Below are 26,380 nucleotides of genomic sequence, written 5' to 3' on the forward strand. Positions count from 1 at the left end.
CAGCACACTAAATTAAGCACTGTACTTCTGTGGACACAGTCAGCAACAAAAGGTATTTTATCAGTTTAAATGTAGGCTAAATATAAAATATTTTCACAGCTTTACTTTGCCGTCAAACAGCCTTTAATGATGGGAAACCACTGTTATATAAGCCAAATATTGCTTTCACCAAAACAACCAAAGTCAGTGGACAAAATTAGTCATTTTATCCCACAGTACATGGGAGTTTCTGATTTACCCCTGCCTTAATCTGTTAGTTTGTTTGTGATATTGTGTGACTTCAGCATTTTGAAAGGATAGTTCAAATTTAGTGAAGTCACACAATAACTCAAACTAAGTAACAGATCAAGAGAGCAAATTCTGTATTCTGCAAGGTAAAATGACTGATTGTCCTTAAGAAGTTTGGTTGGCAAAGTAAAATGGTAAATGGTAAAAAAAAATTCTCAATGTAGCGTATATTTAAACTGATATTGATTGTTTTTAGTTGGATCTTTCCCAAGTGGCTAAAATGCCTTTTGATGTTGACCCTGTCCACCTCTCTGCTCCTCCAAACCTGGGGGGGGGGGGGCATCTACTTGAGGTAACACACTGACTAATGACAAGTACCTCATACAACCCCACTTCAAATAATCAGAACAGTCAATTTATCAGTTTGACTCTCTGTTTGAGTATATAGTATTATGCTGCCAAAAGCAACAGCGTATAAAAGCAATCTCTTTAACCACAGACATTAATCAGCTATCTCATATTTCTCTCTCTGACACCTCAGTCATTATATATTCACTGCTGTACATTCATCTATTGTAGTTGGATTCTAAATTTATAATCCAAGACTACTGTATGATGGAAATGCTGATCGGATTAAGTTCATGTGACTTTATGGCTGAGGTTCTTCCTCTTATTCAGGTCAGCTAGATGTTGAGAAGTTAGTGATTTAACCCCTGGCAGTGGACTGAGTTTGTATTCCAGCTGTGAAAGAGAAAATTGAGTTATGGCAACCAACTGCTGCAAAACTGCCCTTGAGCAAGACACTCAACCCCAGAACTGACCACTAAGTGGGTCACTACGCTGCAGGCAACCTTGCATGCTTTGAAATGCCTGTGAGTGTATATGTGACTTACTGGGAATAGGAAAATTTCAATCACAAGCAACATCAAATGTAATCCAGTGTATTAACGTTTGAGATTGACATTTGATCCTCGACCAAAGCAAAACAGCAGCTGATTGAAATAATCTTATCATAAAGTCTATTAGTAGCTGTTGTTGAGCTTTTGATTGCATTACACTTGATTAGGAAGCTCCAGAATAGCTACTAATGGACCCAGTAATGACAGAGTTTTTGTCAATTACAGCAGCGTCTTGGAGCCATTTGAATGTAATGTAAATTGACCATCAGAAAAAAACATTAAACATTCAACTAAATTAACTGATGAAAACACCAACATGATACAACTGTTGCTATATTTTGTCTTTAAGGCTCAGTGACAACACATGGCATACAGTAATGTACGGTTGAGTAGGAAGCTTACAGTATTCAAAGTAGAAAGACTTTTAAAATATATTATTAGTCTGTAGGTGCTTGGTGAGTGTGTCTGTGTCTGAGGATGCACACAGTAGGAGATTGTATATTTTATGTTTCAATATGCAAGTTCAAAGATGTGTGTAATTTGGTGTACATCTGAGTAACCTCTTACAAAGAATTGCTGTGCTATACTACGAGCACTACTCTACAAACCTCTCATTGTCTCACGTCCAAATTAAATTCTGATGTTGAGGCTCATTATCACTCAATGCGTATGTGCAGCTAATTATCTCGTCTGCACACATGGGTGATTCTGGTGTCAGTCTCCCAGCAAGACTCAGGGCTTCACTTAGATCCATAGCACATGGTCTACAATGCATGGCACAAGTGCAAGCCCACTTTCCAATTTAAACAGTGCATAATCTGGCCACAAACTAAGGCAGAAGGGGCATGAGAGTTGTATTTATTCTCTTGATTAATCATAGGTATCACCTCTCTTTCACTTTAAGAGCCAGGTCTTGCTGTCCCTGGCAAATTTTGATGGACCCAGCAAGTTGGAGAAGAGAACAGAGAAGCTGAAATGCCCCATTTGTAGTGACGCAGCCACTGCTGTTAATCCACAGCAGCATGACTGCTGTAACATTACTGAGCAAATGGAAATTACTGAAAGCTAACCACTACTCATAAAAATAAATCATTCAAAACTCAGATCTCAATACTACACACAATAGTAATATATCAACTAATTTTTATTACCAGGATCTGGGACAGGTAACTGGCAGTTGTTAGCTTGTTTATGATCATACCATTAGTGTCCCAGGTGCCAACTTCCAATTTTCAGTGAGTAGGTTGCAGGAGCCACACAGTTAGCCTGCCTAAAACATATTAACTTGCTAGCTCAGAACAGTTTGTCAGTGTTGGTGCATTATATGGGAGTGTATGCGAGGATATATAAGGGAGGAAGCCAAGTGAGATAACAGTGTGTGTACTATATTTACTGTATGCCACTGCAAAGTTGTCTGTGGGTTTGTGTGCGTTCAAGACACCTCTTAAAAAGAACCATGAGAACTTTTCTTTAGCTCGGCTGATAAAGCTTGATGCTCACCATACTTTAGTAAATGTAAATGTGGAGCCAATGATCTGGTAGGCACAGATGGATGATTTTAGTGTCGCATAATTTCCCCAAAATCTGGCTGTAGTCTCTCACATGAATGATTTTGTGATTTTAAGCGACCAGGGTAGTGATATTTTATCCACAAAATATACAGTAGCTGTTATGAATTGCACACTTTCGTTTCCTCTTTGCTATAACTATGTGTTCTGCTCTGGCAACACAACCGTGGCCTTTATTTCACCTGATCAGTATTATCAGTATTATTACCATGTTGTCACAGCTGTGTTTGCTCACCTTTTATGGTATTTTGTTTGCCTATCTGTCAAATTAGCCCGAGTGACGATGAATCTGGGAAATGTACAAATGTGCTACTGTACATTTTAAATGTGCTTCGCCAGGAGAAAGAGGCTGAATAACTTAGAATTAACGTCTCCCTCTCACCGCTCGTAGGCGAGATAAACAGCAGTAGAAATGCTCTTGTAATGAATGTTTCTGTCATCAGTCATGGTTCTGTCCGGCTTCTCCACAATGAGCTCAGACAGGAGCGTAGATTCCATCTCCATATCTTTATGTTCTGATCTTGTCATGTGGTGCAAAATCAAATTATATTCAATTTACTTTCTTCTCCTGAGAAGCGTTCATATCAGCCCTGCTGATGTAAGCTGCTACCAATCCTTTTTGCTTGAATTATTTTATCTGACATAGCTGAATATACAGTATTCCCTTTGTGCACATTTTTCATTTATTTTATCTAAATGTTTCTTTATAGAGTACTACTTAATTGATTGATTTATAGGTTGCATATTTTTCGTTAAAACATCTGGCTGAAGATTAAAGGCGTACTTTGGATCCTATTAATCTTGTCGAAGTCCTCCATTCTCCTGTGTTGTACTCTTTAGGTTGAGAATACTAAAGAGAACAAAAGAAAAGAAGATTTCTGTGCAAAATCAAAGAGCAGTTTTCTTTTTTTGACATGATTTACATTTGCACATCATCCCGGTGAAGGAGAGCACGTGTACATATCGGCTTCTTTGATGATGTTAGATGTGTTTTTCTATGATGTTACACATGAACTGCTATTTAAAAACAACGATGCAACTGTTGCCCTACATAAATAAATCTATAGAGAGAAGCCTTAGGCAAGGTAAGGCAGGCTTATTCGTATAGCACCTTTCAACAACAAGGAAATTCAGACATCTTTACATATGGCACAACAAGGCATAAGGAAAAGAAATTAGTGTAGAAAAGTGACAGATGAATGCTGTTTTTGCTGTATGAAGTTTGAGGCAATCATGGTATTATCATTTCCTGTAATGTCATGTTGTATCTCCCTTTTAAAGAGAGGCTCAAAAGATGTGTTTTGCAATGAAACTCGGTTCTGGCTGATACAAAAACAAACTTTTATATTATTGCATTTGTTATCTTGTTATTTTGATGGGAAAAGCTTCATTAACTGGGCTGAATTCTTTGAATGTCAATCAGTATTAGAGTTTTATAGTCTATTTATGGGAATAATGACACTAAAAATGTTTCAGTGGATGAAAGAGGATCAGCTGAATTGTGCATTTAATTATAGTGGAACTTTGTATACTATATATGAATTACACAGGTTTGATTTGAGGATTTTGATCTGCTTTTTTTGCATGATTACTGTTGTGTTTTGCTTCTTAAAGGGATAGTTATGTAAATTTGAAGTGGTGTTGCATGAGTCCAGAGTCAGTGTATTACCTACAGTAAATGGTGGTCTGCCCACCCTCAGTTTGGAGAAGCAGCATGAGTACTGTCGTATGAAGTTAAGCAATGTACTGCTGTGGACAGGGTCAGCTATATTGCTTAGCTTCCTACAACAATACTTGTCCGCTTCTCCAAACTGGGGGTGTATCGACTGCGGGCTATTGTGGATACTACACTGACTATGGATAAGCACTTCATACAACCCCACTTCAAATAATCTGAAAATGAATATGACAGACATGAAACTGAAAATATGATTCATGCTCTACTAACAATATGTTTCAAACTTGAATTGTAAAGAATCAGTACATCACAGTGACTCATATTTTCTTTCTGCACAAGATGAATTCTCAGAATTCAGGAGTAATACAGATATCCGTAGCATCCTCTTTAAGCTTTAAGCTGCATTTTGTGGTATTTCCATGTCCCAAAAATAAAAGGTCAGTACAAGAATACGAAGTGGGAAAAAGAGCAGTCCTCAACATTCGCCTCTGTGTTACATGGTAGTGTCTAGTGACTCAGGAACAAGTTGGATAAAACTCCTCCTCACTGTCCTTTTTCATTTGCCCAGCCGTGAAATGATGCCATATAATGGGCCGCACACAGCTACTTCAGCTATACTAACTGCTGGCGAGATGCCAGAGTGGAAGAAAGTGAGTCGGCTGAAAAGAGGAGCTGCCTGTGGTCTCCTTGGTAACTAAAACTGTTCAACAATTTTTTTTTTTCTAAAAGGTCAGAAGTAAAACGGGAGGAAGTGGAGAATTAGATTCCTCCCCCACATCCGAGACTTCCTCTAAGCTTATTTAGTTCTGGAGGTGTCCTTTGAGAGCACGAGTGCACTCGGTGACAGAACCAAAGGGAAGGTGACAAAGATGGAGGGGCTCTTCACACTTGCTCTCCCACATCATCATGACAGGGAAAAGAGAGGAAGATGGACTCGCTGGCACTTATTCACCTTGCACTAACAGACTCCAGTCATTGTATAATAATGAAGCGCGAGTTAGCACGCTCATTAATATTTGAGAGGGCGTTTTGGGATCTCACAAAATGAGTTTTCAGATTTTGGGCTGTTAGTGGGATGCTGACAACAGTAAATGTACATTGTGGTGGGCAGTAATAGCACTTCACATGCCATATTACAGGCAAATTGAAGATTATTTTTAAGCATATCTCACTGCATGTGTGTGGACATACATATTTATTTTTCTGGTTAGAAAGGGAGGTCTATAAAGGCTTTGTAGCTATTATAAATCTGGTCACCATAGGTGCCTTCATAATGGAAGTCCATTAAGGAATTGACAGGGAGAGAAAAAAATAGCGTAATGCATAACAAGGAGGGAAAAATCCATTCATAAAGTACAAGTAAATGGTGTGACGAGGTAGAGTGATAAGATAAAACCGTCTTGTTTATTTTAGCTTGTCTCATCTCTTCTGAAAAAACATTCTGTCCCAGATTTAGGAAACAATGCGCACCAGACACACGAGGTGCATGGCTGAAAAATTGTTGGCTGGTGAGCTTCCTAACAGGGCTGGTCAAAAAAAAAAGCCTCTTTGTTGTTATGCATATGTAAATTTTGTGTTAACCTCATTATTTTGCTTACATAAATGTTATTTATAGGTGAGGCCATGAAAATTAAGGTTGCGACCAATTTGCGTCTGCTCTAGAATATTAATTCCAAGAAACAGTAAGACATCATGACCCGGTCTTCTGCAATGTCATGAAAGGAGGCAACAAAAGGCTCATTTATACGTAAGAAAATTTAATGCATCTGTTTTAAATGATATGGCTGTCGCTGCCAGTATACACCCATGTGTCCTTAACATTGGCAGGAATGTTAAGCAATATATTTACTACAGCGTGCTGCTCAGAGTTTACAAAGATGAAGACAAAGAAGAAATAATGTACCACTTGAGACAGAGGCAAAGGGGGAGGCAGCATGGTAGAAATCAGCAGTCTGTGTAGCCATTAATTACTGTGGTTGGGTGACGTCTACCATATTTGCATATGACGATGTCCACAATGAAACACTGCGATGGAAGATGATATTGTTGCTGGGTATAAAAAGGCTTTCATCTGTGCACCACATGTCCTTAACTCAGTTGTCTTTAAAAAGAAAGTACAACTCTGATGGGACACACCATCTCAAATACAGAGGGCTTTTAAATCATGATGTTACGAGGGTCAACAGCTGTCAGCCATTGCGATGGGAGATGGCATCGTCCATTGGCCCAACCCTATTAAATACATTGCGACGTGGACAGAGAATACTTTTCACTAATGTATTGATGACAGGCGTCATTTCTAATACTGTGGGATTTGTAAAACTTCTTTGTGGTCTCTTGCTTTAACTATTGTCCATATTGTTTCACTGCTTTCAGAAAATGTTCACAAATTTGGACAAAATGAATGCAGATGATTCCCATCCATATACGTGTGCATATTAAACACAGAGCATAAATAAGTAATATTTATTGTTAAGTGGCGACCTCTCGGAAGGAAGTCAGGTGATGTAATATAAAGAGCGAGACAGTCTGTGTAAGGAGGTGGTTGGGGTGGATGGATGGATCAAACAAACATAAGATTTTCATCAAGGAAACTGGAGCTCAAGTCCCACTAAAATTAAAATTCAAGGTTGATTTGTTTAAAGTCTTGAGTTATCTACGCTATATTATGTGCATGACTTCTGTCATGTGACTTACGACACCTCTGTCGTGTGACATACGTAACATACTTATTTTAACCCAAACCACAAGCTTTATCTAATCCTAATCAAGTGGGTTAGCATTATAGACTTAATGTATCATGCAAACTTAAACATAAAAAGTGAACTGATATAATAATATATAGTAATATATAATATAATAATATATATAGTATGTATAGAAGAGAGAATTTCAGTAAGCAAGGAAAAATATTTATACTGCTTTGAGCAAAGGTGTGGCATTTGTGAAGTATGGAGGATAGAAGATAAAAAATACAGAGATAAAAAAAATGTAAAAGAGTTTTTGTTCATTATGTTCTCATTATTCCTAGATCTAGTTGCTTAACCTTAACCAAACATCTTACAATCTTGCATTCTTGTCATGGTGCACTGTGTATTATGTAAAAGATAGTTGGATGATTGTGTTCAACTCAGTTTATTCAAAACAGCTTTCGCGGCCAATAACAAATCCATCTCATGCTGGGGAAGGAAAGAAAAAACACTCAGAACTAGTAATGGAATCAATGGAGCCACACATAACACTGCTGTTCCATGTGTGATAGACTGACCGATCAAGAGATGTGTGTGAGTGCTTTCCAAGTATCCTGAGGACTGTAAGAGCGGAGAGGCTCTCTGAGGTGGACATTATCAGAACGAAGAGGTGGAAACACCAGTGAAAGATCAGGGCCTGATGATGTTATCAGAGTCCGCTGGGACAGCGAGCCCGAAGAGTGAGCCGAAAAGAGAAGAGAAAATGTTAAATAATGTGTGTGGTGGGATTTTTTTTTAGTGTTTTCTTGTCTTAAACCTAAAATGAAATGTACATAGTGTCGTCAGCTTTGCAATGCAGTAAAGTATAGATAAAGGCAGCATATGAGTGGTGTGTTTCAGTTTATAGTGCTGCAGTGTGACTGCTGTGCAACCAGAAACAGCAGTCAGCAGTCACAGCAACAGAAAATAGCAGCGGCAGTCACTTAAAGCAGATAACATAGTGAAGGTTGGGTGGTTTGTGGTGTGTTTCCATCCTGTAGAGCACAACAGCCAAGAGTCTACGGTATGTAATGTTGAGCCAGAAAGTTCATCACTGACCTCAGAGATATGATGATCACAAATGATGTGAACAAAAGGCGGTGTTGGTGAGGAGCAGCTTGATATATGAAACTTGTGTGCATCCCTATTCAACACCAAACCTCAACCAAAAGATGTTTTACTGAAAGAAATAGCTTAACATCTTGGAACACTCGCTTTATTCTTGCAATTAGGTGATAATATCAACAACACTCTCATTTCTGCATGCTAAATTTGAAGCTACTGCTAGCTGCTGGCAAAAAGACTGGAAACAACAAGTCAACTAGCACTTAATTGAAAATTAAAAACAACATGCTGTTTTTTACGTGCCAAAATATTGCTTGGCACAGTAACCTCCTGGAGTCTGTTAATATGACTACAAGCCTTCAGACCATCACAGTTACGAATACAACATGTTGATCGGTGAGCTTTAGTGGTGCTGGTGACTTTTGTTACCTTTGAGCCAGGTTTGGCAATGTATGAAAATTTCTGGTTGCCCAGCAACTGAAATTAGGGTGTGTGCGTGTGTCGTAGAGAGCGGCTGTATCCTGTATCCCTGAATGAGTCCATTGTGGAGCAGCGGGTGTACATGTGTAGACCATTAAATTAGCAAAAATACATAAAAAGACAAAATGGACTCCGATATATTTGTCCAGTCGCCCAACCCTACTTTGAACAAGGACATGATGCGTGGTATCAAATCTCATCTAATTCTTGACAAGAAACCAAATAAGTGCATTTCACAACATGATGAGCTGTTCATTGTGTAGTGTTAAATTCATGCAGCCTAATCAATGGATTTGTACAGTCCAATCTGAGGTGGAGGAACACGTTCCATTTTATTTTATTTATTTAATTTTGCTATCCTTTATCCAGCAAGGAGGTCCCAACGACATGCTACATCTCATCTTCCAGGGAGTCCTGGTAGCACGGCAGCACACGCAGTTTCACGTAAAAGACTATTTCACAGGCTAGAAAACATACAGCAAAAAATACAACACAAAGGAAATTTACACACAACACAAGTGAAACTGATGATGATTTGATATTGACTGGACATCAGGTTTCTAATCTGTTGCCATAACAATCAATACCACTGACATTTCCATCCATTTTAGTTTTATGCACCATTCTACCTTATATGCAGTGGTTGGCACTTTAAAGCACTTTATACACAAATTCTGTAAAAAAAAAAAAAAAAAAAAAAAGGAGTTTAGCTCTGCTATTTTATGAAACTTCACAATGTTCCTTCTAGAGCTGAATGGATATACTGGTCAACTGATGTTATGGACACAATTTTGATGTATCAGAGCCATATCGACCTTTATCTGTATCAGCGTATATGTTGTCCAATATCTGACTTATAGGCAGCATTCTTTGTATATTTATATCTTATTATATCTTTTTCTTGATTCAGATACAGATATTTTGCTCAGTTTGTGTTTTTCTATTTATAGTTATTTATAATCATGACAAACTTTACTGTTTCAGTGCCCTGATGTCATTTTGGACAATAAAGTTTAACTATCCTGCTCCCGTTATGTATTTTTGTCAGAAGTGGGAACCACTTTTGAAGAATCATTGCCAAAAGTGTGTGTTTATTTATATATTCCATATTATGTATATATTATATCCACAAAAGTCCCAAAAGATCTAGCATTAGATGGGCTCTGGTTGCATTTTTTTTGTCAGTTGGGAGTAAGGTGCTATTTCAACATTTCAATGTGTTTTAACATTCAGTTTATGCGGGATGATGCTGCATTAAAGGTGTCACTTGGTCCAAGCGTGATTAGCTGGTGTGTGGAGGAGAGTAAGTGCAACACTACCAATGTCTCCCACATAAGACTCATAATCCCATTTAAATGATTATATTGCCAATCACTATCATGGCATGGACATGATTGGATGACATGTTAAATGAACTAGTTCATTAAGTGCATAACCCACAGTTAAGTCACCTTGCTGTGTTTGATGTGTTCATAAAGCTGGAGGAATCATTTAACTGCTGTCTGTGATTTTAATGTACCCTACTCATCAGGTGTTTCACTGAATGACTATATAGTGTTGCGTAGTATGTGTAGGTTTTTAATTGCGACATCTCCTCCATCCTATTACCCCATTGTCTACTCTATTCTGTAGAGCCTGTGTGGTATTTGCTTTGTTGTCCAAGGACACCCAGCTCTGACTGTTGGAAGAGGACTTCATTCATCACTGTGGCACTAATAGCTGCCCATCATCTCTATGGCTGTGAGAGCCAGTAAACCAGCGATAGGGACAGGTGGTGTGCTGTGCAGCGATGGCCATAAAACATCCACATTACTGCTTTGCAGCAATTATGAGGAAGTAAAACAGACATTGTAAAGGCGTCAGGGCTTAAAGTCAGAGGAGTGGAGGCGTTGCTTCCAGGTGTAGCTTTCAAGTATACACAATGATTCTGTAAATAGCTCACCACTTAGAAAAGCCTACTAATGCATCATAATTAACAATATAAAGCAAAGCATGATAGTTTTTAAAGGGTACTCAGGGGTGGCATGTGTGAAAAAACAGAATTATCTAGGGAGCCAACAGCTGGCCAGAGATTCCAAATCATGCTAAGGAATACAGATAATGTTTGGATCAGACGTGTCCCTATTAAGTCCTTATAAAGCAACACAATAACCAGCAAAATGCCTCATGTTTTAGAGATCATCCCAAGCTAGTCTCTTGCAATTCAACCTAGTATGTAGAAGAATAAATTTCATCATGAATTGAATTAATTCATGTGTGTCAGTTTGTCTCTTTGAATCATTGCTTTCTGCTTTTTGTATTGTGTTTTTGAGTCTGAAGCTGTACAGTAAGTTCTGCCAGGCTGCAGACAAAAAGAGCATTTGATTGATTTGTTTGTTGGCAAGTCGAGTAACTTTCTCATTTTCTCTTGGACAGAAATTTGTTTAACAGCACTTTCATTTAAGATAAGAAAGGGAAGTAGAATGATCTTTATCTTACAGTTTTGTAAATCTGATCTTACACTAACTCAGAACAATTGTGATGGGAAATAAAGAAAGACAACAAAGCTGCTATATAACAAGGCTGACAATCCATGGTGCTGCTAGTAGCTCTGAGGCTACTCTTACTGTATGTTCACACTATTTAGGGTCTGGGTATCTGTACTCAATACCTTTAAAGTGTCAATTGTAATAACAAGGTCCAGCTAGTTTAATTTTAATGCCATTTAATGCTTTTTGTACCCAAATCTAGTAGAAAAATATATATGGTTTTGCTTGCAGCCAGTCATTGCAAGCATTCTTCATAAAGAATAACCTTTGAAAAAAAAAGTACTGAATGAGGTGGTCCATTGGAACTGGTATCACTTTAAAGATACTGGTATTGGTAATGGGATTGTAATTTTTTTTAAATGATACCCAGCCTTACTGGCAACATAGCTACAAAATGGCCAAACTTGTGAAGCTACATTGTCGCAAAGTCACCAGTAAAAGTGCCAAGGGCTTTTGTGTAGATTCAGCAAACTTGGATCGTCAAGCTGTTTGTTGTTGTTGATGATGATGTCACAGTGAGAAAAATGAGCAGGGTTAAATAAAACTGGAAACTAGCTAACCATTGTTTACGCAGCACAGAAACTGTGGTGAGACAAGAAGTGGGAGTGGAAGTGAAAAAAAACCTCAACTTTGATTTGTAACACCTCTTGCCTGACACGCAACAACTGTCAGACATCAGTTTCTGGCTTTACGTCACTGTCTTCAGTTGAAAACGACTTGAAGCCTCATTGTCACCAGTAGTGTCAACACAATGATAGTAGTGCTTTGAGCTAAATGCTAATTCAAGCATGCTAAAATACACATAATGATTTTGCTAACATGTTGATGTGTTTTTTTAAAAAAGCTTACCATGTTTGCTATCGTAGTTTAGGGTATTAGGATGCTAATACTGGGAATTGCCATACAGCTGTGGCTGATGGGAATGTCAATTTGGCTAAAAACTATAGTAATAGTTCTTCCTGCTCTGATGTACTGGGGGTGCTAGATGAAAAATCATTCACCAAAATGCTGCATATCCCTTGAGGACATGCATCTCTGCACAGAGTTTCATGGCAATCTGTGCAGCAGTTGTTGAGATATTTAGTCTGAACTAAAGTGTTGGAGCTGCTGACTGACCGACATTACCATCCCTAGAGCCACACAGCCAGTGTGGCTAAAAATAGCATACTTAGGTTAAGTGCTTGCATTCTACCAAAACAAAAAATGAATTTTATATATATATATAGTACATATAGTGTGCCATATATATGGTACATATAGTGTGCCAACACTTATTCACAGACTGTTTGACACCAGTCTGACCTAAGCTGGCAGTCCTTTGGCTAGAGGTAACAGACAAGTCTGAGGGAAGAAGTGTGTCTGTCCAGGGATGACTCAGTTTGGCTTATGTAAGACTCTAAATGAGTATATATATATAAAGTACTGCTGCTGTTTTACTCATTCATCTTAACCTTATCCTGAACAAAAGTCAGAAATCAAAACAGAATCTGACTTAAAGCTATAATATGTAAAATTTCTGCATTAAAATGTTAAAAATGCTAGACCTGTTATATTTCTTGTTGAGTTCTACACTTACATTCCCCCAAATGTTTCCAACAACATTCAAAAAACGAGAAATCTATAATTAATTCAAGTTAATGGTGCATCTCCTGCTAACTGTAGCTATTTCATAACTACAACAGCTATAACTAACTGGAAAACACAGAATATGTCAGGTACATCAGACAGTGGGGAAGGAAGCTGGCGAACATGAATAAACATAACATGAACATGATTTCTGTCAGATTTTCATCAGCAATGGTGGTTGTTTAAAAGTGAAAACAATAGTTGTCACATTAAACTACATCATTGGTTTTTTGATTTTCTTTTTTTTTGTAATGTGAGATTATATCAGGTGCAGGTTCATTTGAACTAAACAGAAAATGAGTTGAATTCAGTGTTAAGTATGAATTACCACTTTGCTTCTTCATTGAGGAGGAAATTACAGCTCCGCTTATGTTGTGCAGTGAGCTCTATGAGAGAAACAGCTTAATTTCTGTCTCACGGATGTTCCTCAAATAGAACAGGGGAGCTGAAACATTCCTTAAGGTATGAGGTTCTTGTCTGATGTCAGAGAAACCCCAGAACACTCTCGAGACAGATTTGGTGCTTTTCAGTCTCTGGCATCTCAGAGCAAATGTTCTATGATGATACTTTTGTTGAAATAAACAGTTTCATTTTTGTTTTGATTTATTTTTTTTGCCTAAAGCCAAACCTAATTGGTTAAGGGTACATCCATCTGCTAAAACCTACAACTGCAGTTTCCAAAAAAGTTGGGACATTGTGTAAAATGTAATTAAAAACAGAACGCAATGATTCAGTGCCTGCAACATGTTCCAAAAAAGTTGGGACTGGGTTTGCCACTGTGATACATCACCTTTTCTTTTAACAACACTTAGCAAACATTTGATAATTGAGGACACTAATTGTTGAAGTTTTAAAAGTAAAATTCTTTCCAATTCTTACTTGATTAATGAGTTCAGGTGCTCAACAGTCCAGGGTCTTTGTTGTTGTATTTTGCACTTCATAATGCGCCACACATTTTCAGTTAGAGACACGTCTGGACTGCGGGTTAGCCAGTCTAGTTCCTTAACTCTTTTACTATGAAGGCTCGCTGTTTTACCAGAATGTTGTTGCAGAATGTGTCTTGGCATTGTCTTCTGAAATAAGCAGGGACGTCTCTGAAAAAGACATAATTTGGATGGCAGCATATGTTGCTCCAAAGCTGTATATACCTTTCAGCATGGCAATACCTTCACAGATGTGGCAGTTACCCATGATGCCATGGGCAATAACATGCCCATACTATGACAGATGCTGAGTTTTGAAGTGTCTTGTTCATTATGCATTTGCGTCAGTCTTTGTGCATTTTCAACATGTACCTGCAGTGGTCACTTTATCTTCTGTTCTATTGATTCACTTCTTGTAAAGCACTTTGTGACTGATGTGTGTGAAAGGTGCTGTACAAATAAGTTTCTTCTTCCTCTTCTTCTTCTACAGTTCTCTTTAGAGGATACAATGTCCAAGATTCCTGGCAGTGTGTCCAGATGTTGTTGATATATGGCTTTTACAACTACAACTTAGCTTACATTTGTAGATGCAGCGACAAACTGTTTACTGACAATGGTTTTCCATAGTGTTCCAAAGCCCAAATCCTTTATACAGTCATGTAGATTTTTAATGCAGTGTTTAATGCAAGACTGCGTGAGGGATTAAAGATCATAGGCATTCAGTGTTGGGTTTCTGCCTTGCCACTTGTGTGCAGAGATTTCTCTGGATTCTCTGAATCTTTTATGGGTTGTAGATGGCGAAATCCCTAAATTCCTTAAAACAGTGTGTTAAGAAGATTGTTCTTAAACTGTTGGACTATTTGCCCACGCAGTCCACAAAGCGGTGAACCTCACGCCATCATTGCTTGTGAATGACTGAGCCTTGTGAGGATGCCACTTTAATACCCAATCATGATACTTTCACTCTGTTGCCAGTTGACGTGTTCACTTATGGAATGTTCCAAACAGATGTTTTTTGAGTTTTCCACAACTTTCCCATTCTTTTGTTGCAGCCAAAACTTTTTTTGGAATGTGTTGCGGGTATCAAATTCAGAATAAGTGTATAATTCCACAAAAACAATAAACTTTATCAGTTTGAAAATTAAGTATCTTGTCTTTGTGCTATACTCAATTGGGAAAAGGTCAAAAAGAATTTGCAACCATTGCATTCCGTTTTTATTTACCTTTAAATAATGTGCCAGATTTTTTGGAATTGGGGTTGTGTTATCAGTACACCATACACCAAGGAAAGCATTAAGACAACAAGCCCTTCTCTCAAATTTTGCAGATATCTGATTTTCCTCTGACAGCAAGAGTTTATACTCAGCACAGTGTGAACAATGGATTGGGTGTTTTCACATCCTCCCCCTTTTCAGCAATCTCATTCACTTTATGTAAAGCAAACCAAGCATGAAAGTGGTAAATGCACAGCACTGACTGGAGAAAAAGCAGGCAGGCTGCACATCTCAGTTCTTGAAGAGATGTTCTTCAACAAAAATGCTCTGATTTCAGGCGACGTCTGCATCTCTGTGCCCACTTCACTCACTCTGAGGCAAAAAAAGATATTCTCCCTGAAATGGGCAACACTTCACTTTTTCACAGGCTCAATTTGGATTGCCCTCGAGCAGCATGACATAGGAATTTTAAATGCCTCAGTGAGATGAATGAGTGAGGATTCTCCAGTGGAAACATTTCTGAAATAAAGTAATTTGACAGACTTCTTTCTTTTTAGGAGACACTGTTCTATATTTACCTCTCCTCCGCCCAAAAGCAACTGCAGCTTGGTAAATATTTCACTGTGTATCCCCTCTTAGACATAAAAGGTTTGAGAGGTGCTCCTGGAGATGACTGAAGACTGTTGCTCACCAGGTCAGGTTTCAGTGTTTCAGTGCAGAAAATAGTTCATTTTACCATGCCTTAGCTGGTAGCCTTGCAGAAGTCATGGAATTCTCCATTAGTTCGGGCACACTGTTTGTCTGTGGCAGGGTAATCCCTGAGGGCTGCTGCGGCTGTGGATATGTCCCAAATCCTCCAGACATATGAAAAAAAAACCTCTAAACTCCCCTGTGTGCGTCAGTGTTACTGTTTAGCGCATGGTGTTTTCTGGGAGGTTATTATAATCCGTTGCCTCTGGTACTTAGCATGATTATGTGCTTCCCCTGTGGTGTGAGGAATCCCATGTGGTTTTAAATATGTTATGCATTTTGATTAATACACTATATGTATTACATATTTTTGCATTTGACTCTAATTCATTGCATATTGCACATACCACCCTGAAAAATATTGTTCCTCACAGCTGCCATGATAAATATTTTTACATTATCAAATGATTAAATGACTGCATGCAATGTGAGAGGTATTGCTTATAGGACTGAATCCACAGAGAATTGTAACTTGATTTTGCAGCCCCTCACAGATCTACCGAGCTTTGTATAAGTTTAAGCTCCTTGTATTGGTATCTGTAAAGGTTCAGTATGTAAGATTTAGGGGGATCTATTGGCATAATATAGCAAAAATGGAATATAATATTCTTAATAAGCTGCAACCTCTGGGGCTGAAAAAATGAAGCGAATGTGGAAGTGTTGAAATCTGCAGTTCCTCCATCTCCATGGACTCCCATATTAAAATGTCCAACTTTACAGGCTGTAAGTGGTTACAGCCTGGCACAAAAAACTTTGTTGGTCTCTTGAGCTAATGACCTTAGAGCGGTTCACTGGGTCTAGATAGTGCCTTTTGTATTTTGCCTTTTGCGTTTTGCATGAGTTTTGTGGCCACTGTGGTTTTCTTACACATATGGAGCTCAACCACTTAACTTTATCATTTTGATTCACTCTGGCATCAAACAGCAGACAGACACTTAGCAACTAGCTTGTGAAAAGAATGAAGTATTATCCAGCAAAAAATTCAACATATTTTGTTCAGGAGTTAGTAGAGAACAGAGCTCAAAGCAGAGTGAGTATTACCAGAGATGCAACTCAAAATGAATGCCATTGAAACCAATGCTTGCTAGCAACTTTTTGCACAGACAGAGAGTTGAGAAGAGACAGCCATGTAACCCTCGGTTGCTAGAGAGTGCACTGCATGCTGTTATTGACAGGGGGCCACACCCCACAAAATTCCTCTACAATTTACCTTGAACATTGCCTTTGCATTGCATTATTAGGGCACATATTGTGCATATTTTCATGCCTTGGTATGTTTTGCTGTCATTATTGGCTGTCTGCGTCACATTTTGCAGTACCCCTTATTATATAATTTCCATGTATGCTGTATCCTGTTACTGGCTCAGAGGGGTCAGTGAAGTTTAATCCCTTTATGTCAAAACGCACCAGATAACACCAACCGGAGGTCCCACAGATGTTTGCATCAGCTCATCCTGCTGCTAAAATCCATGCAGGGAGCTGTGTAATGAAGTGTTAAAATGCGTGCTATCTTATCCAACCTGGCAGTTGTTTGTCTTCGCAAGGATGGTGAGAGGATTTTGAATCGTCTCAAAACAGCTCTGCCCTCTAATGGGCCAAAGATGAGTCATAGAAGACCTGCCCTCCATCCCCCACCAGACACACAAACATCCCCACAAATAAACACCACAACCACCTTTCTCATTACTGAATAATGCATTCAGAGGGAAGTGTTCCATTACTGGGCTTCCATTATGTATTGCGAATTCCCACAGCATTGAGTGTACCCATCTCAAGATCTATCTTGTATCTGTTTGACATCGCTCGCCTGGATGTGTGCAATCCCCCGTCATGCTTAAGTACATTTTAAGTGATTGTTGTAAAGCTAGGCAGAGCAGTGGTCGGAGGGATTGGTAGTTGAATAAATAGTAGTTGTTACATAATATCCAGAGAGCTCAAGTAACCTGAGCTGAGGGATCTTAAAGGAGGACTTTGTAATAGTGTGTCACACTTGAGTGTAAATGGGAAGTTACTGTCTAGACTTCTGATTTGTGATTTGTGGAAATTCACGTATATGCAATTCCAAATTTAACTTAGAGCAAAGCAACAAAACATTGTGAGTTTATTTCCGACTGAAATGAAGCTTTCTTTCCACTCTTGTCGCTCATGGCTGCCTGTGCCACCAACCGTCCACAAGAGCCGCCACAGGCGACAAAATAATGACACCTGTCTCAGATGAATGACGGACATTTCTCTTGCTGTCATGGCGACACTGACGATTTCTGACAGGAGTTGCATGTAAGTTGCAATGCTCAGGTGCCCTTCCATTTGCACAGGTGGTGACTCCATGTAGCTTTTTAAAGCTGATTAAAAACATCAGATCTGTGGCAGATCTGTGTGTGGCATAGTGGAGTGCTTTCAGCTGCAGTGCAGTTGCAGTCTCATTGTTCTTTTCAAGTGATTCTGATCTAGATCAATAGCACTTGGAGTGTGTGTTATCAGTTGTTAACAAGCTACAGTGTGCAGCAGAGATGCTGGACTACAGTTCGCCTGTTTTTTAAAGCCAGTTAGCTTGTGGTGATCTAAAAACTTGGATTAGTACTACTGTACTTTGGATTTCCAAATGACCTTTTGTTGCTGCACTGTGTTCCAGAAAAGTTTTAGCAAAATTTTTAAAAACGCTGGGATGGATTTCAGAGTCACTTGGCATTAAGCATGTTCGACAAGTTGTTTAATTAATGCCTGTCTTCAATCTGAATTCAACAGAATAATAAAGGAATAGTTTGGATTATTCGAAGTGGGTTTTATGACGTACTTATCCAATCCATATCAGTCTAACATGTTAAGAGCATTTTCACTGCTTTACTTTGTGATCAGACAGCCTTTTCTGGCAGTAAAACTCTGTGATATAAGCCAAATATCTCTCTCTCCAAACCAAAGAAACTCTATAGGTGAAATTATGATCGTACCTGGGAGAACGTGGGAATTGCTGGTCTACCGCTGCCTTGATCTGCTAGTTTGTTTGTGTTACCATGTGAGTTCAGTGTTTTAAAGGATAGTTCAGATTCAACAAAGTCAGACATCAATGCAAAAGAACTAACAGACCAAGGCAGTGTTAGTCCTGCAACTACTTGCCTATGGAATTTGTTTGGTTTGGAAAGAATGATGTTTAGCTTATATAATGGCAATTTCTTATCAAAAAGGGTTATTTGATTGAAAAGTAAAGGCATGAAAATATTTTAAATATGGCGTACACTTAAACTGATATTGATTTTTTGTTGCTGACCCTGTCCACAGTGGATCATTCTCTCCTCTCTGCATGGTCATCTACTATAGCTAATTGGCTATTGATAAGTACCCCACATCAAATAACTCAAACTATTCCTTTAAGTACAGATTCTACACAGTCCCATGGCATTCATAACAAGCACAAAACCATGACTTACAAACATTAAGGCCAATGTGAAAAGATAAAGCAACACTTTCAGATCAGATCAGACTTGTATAAGCTCAAAGCTGTTGATTAAGTAAAGAATCCCAACAAGGCTGACTTAGCTGAATTTGATGTCCGCAGTGCTGATAGCATCACTGGTGGACAATGAGGTGAATTGGCCAGTGCTCCTTAAAGCTTTTTATCTTGATTAACAATAGAGTGGAAACCAGAAAAAAACAACAACTGGGGGTGTCAAGTATGCAGCTTTCATCAATGACGCACATGACGCTGATGAAGTGATGAAGGCTGTGGGCATACAGCCAAAACATGCTGAGATGTATACACAGATTTATCATTTTGTGTGAATAGTGGCTATTTTCCCAGTTTTGTACAAATGCAAGCCTTTCACACCTCACTTTATCTCTATTTTTTTGACACCTCCAGCTGCTATTTGAAACCACAGAGCTGGGCGTTTGATTGATAGCTCTCTACCTGCTAATCTCCTCCAAAGCCAAAGAACAGCAGCTAAAGGGCCTGCAGGCAATGACAGAACGTATGACCTCACATTTAAATGTCTGTGTTTGAAATGTGTAGACTTGTTTTTGATAATTTCACTGCTGTTTCATCTCAGTGAAGACAAGTTAAATGTTGTTTTTGACATGGTGAAGCTACTTCACTGGACAAGTATTAAAGGGTTTTAAAAAGTAACATCTACTGCCGTTTGTCTTGTGTAGGGTTGGGTATTGTGAACCACTGCCAAATCCATTCCAAAATGAGGATCTCAAAGAAATCATTAAGACATTTTACTTTCTTCTTCTTTTACTTTCTACTCCTTTCTTGTTTTTTATGCAAATTTCCCTCATGCTAATTTTAAGTTAAACCGTGTACTGCAAAAAACCACCATGTATTGACTGTGACCTCCTAATGCATTTCATCATTATTCTCAGTCTGCCTACTCAGCCAGTTCTAAGCTGACTGACTAACAGCTTAATTGCAAAGCTGTGAGTTCTGTAACAATCACCTCAATTTAGCAAATGCTATGTTGTAGAATGCAAAAAGTAGCTTAAGTAAACCCCAACAATCAGAGAAGAGACCACAGTCATTAAGTTTATATAGCTAAAGTTAGTTTAGCTCAGTGTTTCACCTGGTAACGTTAATCCAGTAATGTTGTGAAGAATGCAGGATACTCAAAGAATCGTAAATGAGAGTTATTAAGAACTGAAATCAATAAGTAGAATCAGAACACAGACGTGCCTAGATCACCTCCCTAGGGAGGTGAGGCCTGGCCCGTCCAGCTGGGAGGAGGCCACGGGGCAGACCATGGACTTGGTGGAGGGATTACATCTCTACTCTTGCCTGGGAATGCCTCGGGATTCCCCAGTCAGAGCTGGCTAATATAGCCAGGGAAAGAGGCGTCTTGGGTCCCCTGCTGGGACTGTTACCTCCGCCACTTGACCTTTGGATAAATGGTTGAAGATGGATGGATGGGTTGGTGGATGAGAATCAGAACAGAAATCCAAACGATACCCAACCCTAGTCCTATGTTGAAAAGCTGCCTGAAAGTTAGCACTGTAGAAAGCCCTCTGTTATCCTCTCAAAACTACATTTCTTAGCAGCCCTAGCTTGAACATGTGACAGTATACCAAGTGTAGTTAGGTTCACTGCTTCAGCCTGTTGCTGGGATCGATCAGCATTGCCACCATATTGGTTCTAGTAAGATTTGCCTGATCAAATACATGTTAATGGTAACGTTAGTCTTTCTGCACCTCTGAAGCAGCCAACTACATATTTTTTCAGCAAGTTAGTTGAGTTTCTTTGTCCTTTTGTGAAAATACAAGTACTGATACGCCTTTGTCTCCTTTCTCCACAGATACCTGGGGATCACACGACCCCTCACCTACCCAGCCCGGCAGAATGGTCAGCTGATGGCAAAGATGATCCTGGGAGTGTGGCTGGTGTCAGCTTCCATCACTCTGCCACCTTTCTGTGGCTGGGCCAAAAACGTCCACACAGCCGGTGTGTGCCTCATTAGCCAAGACTTTGGCTACACCATCTATTCCACAGCTGTAGCCTTCTACATCCCTATGCTGGTCATGCTGGTCATGTACTATAAGATCTTCAGGGCAGCTCGTAAGAGCGGCGCCAAGCACCGCTTCACCGACCTTTCGCGCAGAGAGCGCCTTGAAACAGTGGCTAATGAGGCGCTGCGAATGCAGGGCCTGAAGCCGCCCGGTGTGGCGGAGGAGTGCGCCGCCTTGTCCCGCCTGCTGAACCGTGAACGCAGGAACATCTCCATCTTCAAGCGGGAGCAGAAAGCAGCGACAACACTGGGGGTGATCGTGGGGGTGTTTGCCGTGTGCTGGCTGCCATTCTTCATCCTGTCCACCGCCAGGCCCTTTATCTGCGGAGTGGAGTGTAGCTGTGTGCCCATCTGGCTTGAGCGCACACTGCTCTGGTTAGGCTACGCCAACTCCCTAATGAACCCCTTCATCTACGCCTTCTTCAACAGAGACCTGCGATCCACTTATCGTGACCTTCTCCGCTGTCGTTATCGCAACATCAACCGTCGACTGTCTGCTGTGGGCGTGCACGAAGCTCTTAAGGTTTAGGGCACTTGAGCAGCTCGTACTGACTCTCAGAAAGTGGGGTATGGTGGCCTGTGCTTGTACACTCAGTGCAGGGCGACATGTACACAGCCGGCCTGTAGATAAGACAAAGACTGACAGAATGAGAGTCACTGTTGGTGGCTCTATAGCCCCTCGCAAAGGCAGAGAGACAGCACGTTCACTTCAGTGTGTGTGTGACTCAGTCACTCTATTTTAGGAAAGAAAATCATAGAGCGTGTTTGATGGGCTATTAAAGTCGACACTGCTTTTGTGCATATGCCACAATTCTGTCCTGGCAGCGGATTTATGGTAGGATAATGTAGTGACAAAGGAAATGACATGTAAACACAATCAATCATCCCAGGGCTTTCAAAGGGAACGGAACGGAAACAGATTTCTGTATATTAACAAAATTGATGTTTGATGAGGAAAAACATTTGTTTTATCGCACATTGTCTTCTAAACATTTTCACAACGTGCATTTGAGCACATCCCAGATTAATTTCAAATATGAAGTGGAACACTTGGAGGTGTATTGTGCTTTGTGCCAGGATTAAATATTATTTATATCACTTCAGACGTAGCGTTCAATTTGGTCCTCTCACTAAATTTAAAAGGAGCACCTTAAATATTTCACAAATGTCTAAATTGTGGTGGTGCCAAGGGAATGGAAGTGGGTGGAAAATGGTGTTGGAAAGCATTTCCCATTCATGACATCCCGGTGTTTGTTGCTATAAAAAGAAAGTGGAAGTAGTTTGTTTGTCTGCATGAAACATATGTCTTACATGCCACTGTATACATTAATCATAAGAGATTCTGAATAGTGAATGACAGTTTGGCTGAAGTTTTTCCATGTTTCACTCAAACACATTATCACACACTTGAATTAAAAAAGAACTGTATGTGTCAGAAACCATGATACTGTGGACTTTTTTCACTCTTATTTTGCCTTCATTGGTTTCATTCCACATTTTGGCTGCCGACCCTGGTGGTTTTATACAGCTACCTAGACCTGTTGAACTCCGCGGTTTCACTTTAAGAATTTACATGTCCTTGAGACTCTTTTGCTCCACTGGTTGTCAACAGTGTCTCTATTGCCCTCATAAACCAGGATGTGGTCCCTTCTCTGCTGACTACACTCCAGTTTGAACTCTTTGGTGACCTGTATGAACCTGTGTCAAATCAGTCATCAGTCGAGCAGTGTGTGCTTTTTCTACCTCGATTTTTGAGAATACTGTACATTTAGTCTGAACAGATGTACCGCTGTCTTGCATCATTTTGTAATTAACTGCTATTTTCTATTGTGTAGGATCAATCTGTCTACAACTGCTCTGTAATTGCTCTGTCTGACCGCTTTGTCATTATCTTCAGAAAGAAGCTGGAGAAGTGGCAAAGCATTTCATCACTTTGTAAATAAAGAAACACTTGTTTAAAATGTCACCATGGCCTACGTTGGTAACCTCAGATGATACACACTCAGCAAAAATGAAAACACCGCACTTTTGTTTTCGCTCCCAATTTTCCTGAGTTGAGGTAAAATATCTAGTACTTTTTCTATGCACACAATATGTGTGTTTCTCTCATATTTTTATCACAAAGTAGCTTTAATCTGTCTTAGTAAGCATTATCCCAAAATAATCCATCTGTGTGACTCACGTTTGAATGCCTGTCTTTATCAACTGTGGATAGACAAGCCAAAATATTTTTAGGTTAGTCTGATTTGGTTTCTGTCAAGTTTGAAAGAAGCTGGCGATGATGATGTTACAGTTTTACAAAGAGAGTCTGGTTAGTTTGGTGAGAATTTTTTTAGCTCTCTCACTGAAATGATCTTTCCCACAATGTTCTCAGACACTTAAATATAGATTTAAACAAAAATCTTGAGACTGTCGCTGGCAAAAACAAGCACAAGCAAACAAGCAATCGTCACCTGCCCTGTACGCTCCATGGTGCGCTGGGGTGAAGTGGCTGACAGTGTGTCAGTCGTGCTCTGTTTCTATCACTCTTCTCTGCTTCCATCATAGTTAGTTTTGCCGTTTGTGGTGAGTGAGAGACTCAATTTGTAAAGTTTATAGTCTGCCATGCTGTTGCATTGCTCTGTGAACAAAGACCCAGCTAAAAAACAGCAGCTAAAACTTGTTTACCAACCACTTGATTCATGATCTCTCCCGCCATGCTGACACAAGGAATTTCTGACTGGTGATTCAAATCTTTAACTTTCAGGGATCAGCCATAGTGAGGGTTAGAGTGTGTATATAAGAGTAAGTCAGTCAGAGGCAGAGTACAGCGTGTCATGACTTTGGCCTCCTTGGAAAAGAAATCTGATATAATTAGGGCTATGTGAAAAAGTTTAGTGCCCAGTATATGTCTTCTGTTAAGATAAAACTTCACATTTTAGAGTGGGCTTTTATTGTGACTAGTCCAAGGCAAAACCTGTGCAATAATCATGCTGTTTACTCAGCATCTCTGTATGAAAGAAGAGAAATATACCTTTTGTGTGCATAAACGAAGACTTAGAGTTTATACTTCAGCTCATGGAAAATAAGAGCAAAAACAAAAGCGTTGCATTTATATTTTTGTTGTAGTTCTTTAGAGTGAGACTCTAAGGATCTTTCTTCTCTTATTTTCAAACAGGAGACAATCCACACAGGTCTCCTTGCTTTCTAGCCGCACAGAGCATATCCTCATCAAAAGCCTGATGCACACACTTTGTCGTACAAAATTCATTATCCTGACTGACTGGATTGATAGGTCTATCATGAAGAATAAAGACGCACCTTAAGGCCTGCTAGAAGCCTTTGAAACATTCATAGCTTTTCTTAAGAATTATCACTGAGGCCGTTGTGCTTCTGCAAGGACTCTGGAGACAAGTTTGAGGATGGTGACCCAAAAAAGACGCCTTTATTCTCTGTCTGCTTGGAGCAAAATCTTTTATTCAGAGTCTGGCTGACAGCTGTCTGCTTGCTTTCATGACTGAAACTGTCCTGTAGAGACACAGGAAAGGTAGAGTCTGACATGTGTGTCTTGTGGTCAGAAGGTGTGTAGTTCAAATGCTCAAAACCATTATAGAATCATTTATATTTGGTCTCACAAACAGGAGGAAGCAGTCAGGCATAAAGACTCATTTATGCCCCCTTTACAAACAAAAATAGATATGTTTGTTTCAATTTAACCATCACCGCCCACATATTTAGATGCATCCTTTATATTAGCACAGATGTTAAATAATACATCCACTAGAGTGCGCTACTCTGAGACAAGAGGAACCCTGAAGAAGAAGATGAGTTAAAAGCTTCTGACAACAACAAACATGGAAACACTGGAGGAGGACGAATAATGTATCTCTTGACAAAAACACAAAAGCTGAGGCAGTGTTGCAGATGGCGGTGGTCTGTGCGGCCATTAAATACATTTCAACATGTAAACTTCTTCATCGTGTCCTGTGGTTGTGTCTCACTTGAACTATTGGCTGCACTGCCTCCACGACTACCGTGGTACTGCTCTGTCCATATATGTAAGCTTTCTGAAAAGGATAATGTGCTGGGCAGAGCACCGTTTTAAATGATCAAGAAAATAAAACCAAAAATGTCAAATGGGCTTGTTATAAAAGTAACAAGACTAACAGTCTACAGCCCCACTAGGTCTGTGGTGTTGTACTCAGAAACTGAATGTTCTGCATTTTCAGAACCTTTAGGGGACGTAAACCTTAACATCTTGAAATACCATGAAAGCATATTTACAAGTTATCCTTTAGGGAAATTTGTTTTCTGCATTTAACCCATACTAAGGGTTAGGAGCATTGGGCAGCCACTATGCACCCTGTGACCAACTCCATCTCTGAGCCAGCAGTGACAGGAGACAGTGACCTAACAACATACATGTTGTTGATGATGGGGGAAACAGGAAACCCAACATGCAAACTCCACACAGAAAAGGCCCTACTGTTGTTGTGGTGGATGTAAGCAAATAGAAGACAACAATTCTGTTTACACTTCTGGTTTGATCTCCACAAAACCTGATGACACTGGCACTTTGTTTCTGTAATGTTTCTGTAATGTTACTGTAATGTAACGAAATGGTAAATAGGCTGACGTAATGTATTCTAAATTCTAATGCCATGTTGTGATGTGATCAAGTTGGAACCAAATGGGAACGTCCTTGTAAGTACAGGAAATTCTGTTCGTGAATGTTCCCAAACTGTTTTCAAGGAAACTTTTTCCTCTTAAAAATCCTGAGGAGACGTTGTCATACGACCAACAGAGAGCCATATGGGAATGTTTTTTTTATTTCCCAAAATGTGCTCCCGAATGAAAAGTCCTCCGGGAACCATATAAGAATATTCTCTGAATACCCCAGATGTTCTCTTTATGTTATTACTATGTGGCCAAAAAGTAACCAAAATGGAACATCCCCCTGAAGTCACATACAGTACGGAACGTTACTATATGACCAACTTAGACCCATATGAAACATTCTCGCATGACCAACAGAGGATCATGTGGAAATCTTCTCTTAATGACCCAAATGACCTCTTTGTAACATTGCAATGTGACCAACCAACCAAAATGGAACATCCCCCTAAAGTGATAAATCAAAGTCAGATTTTGACTTGCTGATGGCACAAGATGAAAATTGAGGTAATTGAGGCCAAAGTCAGTGGGATTCATCCTCTGGGAT

The 26,380-nt window shown here is 39.5% G+C and overlaps 1 protein-coding gene across 1 annotated transcript in view; it reads left to right on the top strand.

Moving 5' to 3' along the window:
* Positions 1-23,146, top strand: part of htr7c (5-hydroxytryptamine (serotonin) receptor 7c) — a 39,342-nt gene extending 16,196 nt beyond the window's left edge. Inside the window, exon 2 of the mRNA XM_084729613.1 lies at positions 20,971-23,146. Within this exon, the coding sequence (XP_084585739.1) occupies positions 20,971-21,709 (739 nt within the window). The 3' untranslated portion in view covers positions 21,710-23,146. The remainder of the gene's footprint in view (positions 1-20,970) is intronic.
* The last annotated feature ends 3,234 nt before the right edge of the window (positions 23,147-26,380 follow it).

Source organism: Lutjanus erythropterus, chromosome 10 (genome assembly GCF_056507025.1).
Source record: "Lutjanus erythropterus isolate fLutEry1 chromosome 10, fLutEry1.hap2, whole genome shotgun sequence".
NCBI classification, from domain to species: domain Eukaryota; kingdom Metazoa; phylum Chordata; class Actinopteri; order Lutjaniformes; family Lutjanidae; genus Lutjanus; species Lutjanus erythropterus.